The 5,625-nt window shown below is 36.9% G+C and overlaps 1 protein-coding gene across 1 annotated transcript in view; it reads right to left on the reverse strand.

Moving 5' to 3' along the window:
* Positions 1-2,123: 2,123 nt before the first annotated feature.
* Positions 2,124-5,625, reverse strand: part of LOC107700908 (myelin regulatory factor-like protein) — a 29,569-nt gene continuing 26,067 nt past the window's right edge. The window contains exon 25 of the mRNA XM_016503133.1: positions 2,124-2,223. Coding sequence (XP_016358619.1) covers positions 2,137-2,223 — 87 coding nt within the window. The 3' untranslated portion in view covers positions 2,124-2,136. The remainder of the gene's footprint in view (positions 2,224-5,625) is intronic.

Raw genomic sequence — 5,625 nt, forward strand, 5'->3', positions numbered from 1 at the left:
AGCACTGTGCAACATCCGAACTGATTGCACTATATTTTATGTATAATAATTTTCTATTCTTAACTGTCTTAAATTCATTTTAAACCTCTTAAATCAATTTTTAAATCATTTTCAAAGTTTTTAATTCCTTGTTTTATTGTTATTATTATTTTATTTTATTTTATGTGTAGGGATTTCTATCATGAACAGGACACTGATATGCCACTACATCAACTCATCATGAGGCTTCGAACTAATCCAATCAGGAGATAACACAGATATCTTTTGTATCAGGACTGAAAAGTTCTTAAACCACATATAGATACCTCGCGATGTCTCGTGATCGCTAATGTATAGAAACCAGTGTAGACACAGGAAGTAAATTAACTAACGCCCTCAGGCCTGCAACACGGGATCGATGCATGACTATCACATGACGTTTGACCATCTGCTTCCTGCCACTGACTGAAACCCTTACAAACTCCTTTTGTCACAGACAAAGAAACAGAACTTACACAGACAATAAAAAAGACAGCATTTAAAATAATTGAAAGTATCGGAGCAATATATTCACAAATAATATGTTTATGTCGATGGACCAAAATCGAGCCTGCTTAAAAGGGACACAAAGCTCTCTCTCGCGGGCTCTCTCTCTCTCGCTCAAGACCTCTGGCTTTCACTTTGGTGACAGCGCTACAAGCGCTCCCATGCCGTAACATCGCACAGCGAGACTCCAGAACTCAAACACTTCAGCTGAAATCAGTTTTAATCAGGTTGACCTCGAATTTTCAGATTCGATTCCTCTCAAAACCTGAGCTAGAAATAAAATTAATGATTAATTCCCTTATAAAATTTAAATGAGTTAAATTCCTTACAGTACATATGTAAAGCACTTTGAATTACCATTGTGTATGAGATGTGCTACATAAATAAACTTGCCTTGCCTTGCCTTAAATTATAAGCGATCTCTGTGTGAGATCTCTGTGACTGTTATATTTCTATAAAAATCTAAAAAACATGTTTGTATTAAAGTAAAAATGGATGATAAATACGCATTTCCTATGGAATTAAATAGCAAGTGCTTTGGGTGTCTTGTTTATCATATCTATTTTAATATAAAAGCAACAGAGCTGAAATTATATCATGTTTATCATCAGCACAGCGCATGAGTGAGAATAACGTGATATCCGCCTTTGATCTCGTAGGTATCTGTTCCACTTCCGAGAGGTCAAAACTGTCTGTCTTGACTGTGCTTATTTCACTCCTCCCCTCACTGCAGCCGCCTACTCTCGCCTACATTTCAGGTGAGGCGAGGCGAGGCGCATCTCAAACAAGCCTATTGGCGGACTGATGACAGCTCACTCAGGGCGGGTCTAAGGTAAGACACCAGTCCAGTCTGTGCTGAAACACTAGTGTCAATCAACTATTGTGGGAGGGCCTGGGTCTGTGTGACGTCACACAGACAAGAAGCTGAGAACGGCTTGATTTGAGAAAGGGGTAATGATTTTAGTAGATTAAAAATACAAACACTGGATGGATTTTTATCATTATAGGGTGGTTGTCTACACACACTGCCAACACACATTTATGTTCAAACAACATGTAAAAGTGCATATCGCATCCGATCACCCCTTTAAGGACTCAACAAAGTAGCACTTTCAGAGAATAAATCTTCTTTTATTTGTAGTGTTCGATATTTATAGAAAACCTTAAATTAATAAAAGTCTTTAGCTGTAAAAACAATTTGACTTCTGAAACAATCATATGTTTGGTCAAAATCATTTGGTCAACATCATTGCACACAGGTTTACATAATGTGCTCAGTTCAGCACAGGAACACAAGTGTGTATGAGTATCAAGAGTAAAAGATTACCTGATTGTGCAGTTCAGTACAAAACAACAATCATCTCTTTATTGTCGAAACATATACATGTCAAATCATATTTGAAGGCTCGCAGTTCAGATGTTTCCTTCAAATTTCAAAACACCATGAAAATAAGAATAAACTAATATCAAACATATTTCAAATGTTTTATTAAGCAACAACACAAGATCTGCCCATGAAAGGCTTGAAAAGACTCTTTATAGGATATAATTTACAGCCTGCATTTGACTAATGCGGTCAAATCTCTGGATGTTGCTTTTGAAGGGTGTTGATCAGTCACAGCGACGGAAGAAATGGAAATGGTAGTCAGTAAATAAAACTTCTGCAAAGTTCAGATCGGTGTTACAATCTGCCAAACCCTGTGTGAAAAGAACACATATATACTGACAGCATATGGCCAAAAGATTCAAGTCATGCTGCTAGTCACACCATCATTGCTATAGACACATTTAATTTGGCAGTACCATAGACAGAAGTACAGTCTGTCCAATATTTCATATTGTTAAAGTCATAGATAATCTTTGATTTTTAGAAGCCCTGTGTTTTGGTCCACTGAAGATATATTCTTTCTTGTTTCATTGGCTAAATGACTTGCACTCAAGAACACAACATTACAACACACTGGGCTTCATTCATGAAACAAGAGCAGAATGACTTTTTGTGTAAATCATTCTGGTGAATCGACTTTCTGAAATTATTAAGAATATACATATTCATATAGGCATTATGCATTATGAAATGTTTTATGAATTATGTTATGACTTATTCTTTCAATATTACTCGTCTTCAGACTATGTAATCAATATTTTGTCATGTTTGATCATTAATTGGTTGTATTCATTTTATCTTACATAGTGTTTCTTTGAGTGTTCATTACAACGAGTTTAAGTGTAAGACATGTTTATCCTTATGTGCCCTTCTGTACTTTTGTTCTCTGGTCTTACTCGGAACATGTATCAAAGTTTGCAAATGTGTTAAAACCTCTTTGAGCTGTCCTCACCTAAGGATGCAGATGTCTAGCTTATTTTATGTCCAAAGGTGTGAAAAACACCAATGCTTTGTATATTTAAAGGGGTCATATGATGCTGCTAAAAAGAACATTATTTTGTGTATTTGGTATAATGAAATGTGTTTATGCGGTTTAAAGTTCAAAAAACACATTATTTTCCACATACTGTACATTATTGTTTCTCCTCTATGCCCCGCCTTTTTGAAATGCGTCGATTTTTACAAAGCTCATCGGTCTGAAAAGCGAGGTGTGCTGTGATTGGCCAGCTATCCAGTGCGTTGTGATTGGCCGAATACCTCAAGCGTGTGACGGAAATGTTACGCCCCTCACCATACTGTTGGTGCCGTGTCCGGCCAGAGCAACGAGACAAAAACATTAAAACTCATTACAAACGAGGCATTTGTTGCATCCAGTGGGGACATAATTACTGATTATAATGACTTATACGGTCTTTTTACGCCGTGGTTAACTCTTAACTTTTATAAAGGATATCTCTTTGGATTTGAGACTTTAGTCTTTGCAACTTTACAGATCTTCTTTATGTACCAAGAGCTTGTAACACTCCAAAGAGAAAGGAAAAATTGAAATCGCATCATATGACCCCTTTAAAGTCACGATCTGTGAGGTCATGGCTGGCCCTTGGAACATGGTGTGTTCAGATAAGCACAAAAGAGGAACTTACCCCTTTGCTTATCTGATCTTATTAAGGTATAAAAGTGTATAAACGGCACCCTTCCTCAGCTCTCTCTATCATTCTCTCTCTGACTTCTACTTCTTCTTTTGGGGTGCCCCTAGATTTGGTTTAAGGTTTACTCTTCTCAGACTTCTTAGACCTTTATTGGTTTGATCAAATTGATCTAACTCCTTTTATTTGTAATTTGATTGGATTGAATATTATTATTAAAATGTAATGTTTCAGCTTCAAGTTATGATTTTCCATATTGCTTATTTGCATTTCTGAAAACTTTTGAATAAATCTATAATTTTCTCAAACCCTCCCGTCTGACGTGGATCTGACTTTTGCATCAAATTCATTAAGCTGTTCTGATGTAAATCAATCTATGTAATATAATAATATTTCACAAGTTTGTTTGCCCACATAGCTAGGTAATCTTTAATATATTGAGGTTAAACTTATTTGGCTTGCTGTTCAAAGTGGAGGGGCTCAGGGAAGCGGCTTCAACTCGAGCTCTGATAAACCCCCAGGGTCTACTAGTGCTTGGACGATAACTATGAATAGCAAGATACTTAAAGAGCAGCTCATATGGTATTTTAAAGTGTCCTAATATTGTGTTGGACTTTAAATGCATCTAAGGTCAGAAAACATTTTAATTTTCTCAGAATATACATTTAATATTAGAGTCATTTGCCAATGATTTCTAAACGATTCATTCCAAGCAAGTTCGGAGCAAACCCCTCCCTTCCATAAGCCTACTCTGCTCTGATTGGTCAGCTGGCCAAGCCTGTTGTAATTGGCACAGAGAGGAGTCCTTGAGCAAGTTAGCGAGCGCTACCATTGACAAAGCACCTTTGCATAAAACAATAATATAGTGCTCCAATCCGTTCTTATAATAATGACATAAAATACAAAAGACGCTCTGTCTTAACTTTTAATCAGAACGCAGAATAGCTGTATCACAGGCGCACCAGCCTAACAAACTCACTCGTCTCTCCCGCATTAACCCTATAACTGCCGGTGCAGCAAAATAAACAGCAATTTCACTATGATTATAAAGTCTGTGTGCTACACTACATTCTTTATTATTAAACGAAGTAATTAGAACAACGTCAGGAAGCAGTCCTTGGTAAAATGACAGGCACACAACAAAAGGTTGGAATTGTATTTTTGTGGTATCCTTGAACACAGCGTCTTCTCGACATGATGTAAACACATAACTAGCAGAAGTGTTTGTGGGCAGGTCAGACTCTGTTCGTATTTCGCGGGCAGGCGGGGATTATGCAAATGTGTTACCTAGTGACGTATACAGGTAACAGGCAAAAGATTCGAAAATATGACGACTCGTTAAGGCGATTCAGAATCGACTCTCTCTTTTGAGAGACACTATCTTTATTTATAATGCACTTTTTTGATTAACAACTTTGCAGATTGTTTTCATTTAAGGATAGCTACGTTATAAACTGCAAAAGAGATATTTTTCAAAAACCCATATGACCTGCTCTTTAAATTAATGGCGATGGAAGGATGCCGAAACAGCTGATGACGGTGCGAGGCGAATGATGTTTGTGTTTTCCAGCAGTTAACTGAAAGATTAGATGGTTTCAGTCCTCCAAAATTGCGTTAATGAATTCTGTATCATAAATAAATGAATTAGTTAACAATTAGCAAAATGTGAAAATAAATTTCATTGATAAAAATGAATGAATAATTCCTTTTGATTATGCATTCTCTTAGCAGGCAGTTAGGAACAGCAGTAGGGTCTGCTGTACACTTTCAATTAAATCATCTTCTTTATTCATATGGCCAATTAGTCTCTTCTGCATTTATACAATATACAGCATCTAAACCAGATAAGTGAAAGTGAAAGTGAAGTGACATGTGGCCAAGTACGGTGACCCATACTCAGAATTAGTGCTCTGCATTTATCCCATTAATTCATGGACAGGGACTATGCTAAAAGTAAATGCGTGCACACACACACACACACAGTTTTTCATGATGCATTTGTGAATCTGTCACGATGCACACACACGAGGAACGAGGAGACGCTGGAGAATACTTTTACCAAGACTT

Source organism: Sinocyclocheilus anshuiensis, unplaced genomic scaffold, assembly GCF_001515605.1.
Source record: "Sinocyclocheilus anshuiensis isolate Anshui unplaced genomic scaffold, SAMN03320099.WGS_v1.1 scaffold73, whole genome shotgun sequence".
Taxonomy (NCBI): Eukaryota; Metazoa; Chordata; class Actinopteri; order Cypriniformes; family Cyprinidae; genus Sinocyclocheilus; species Sinocyclocheilus anshuiensis.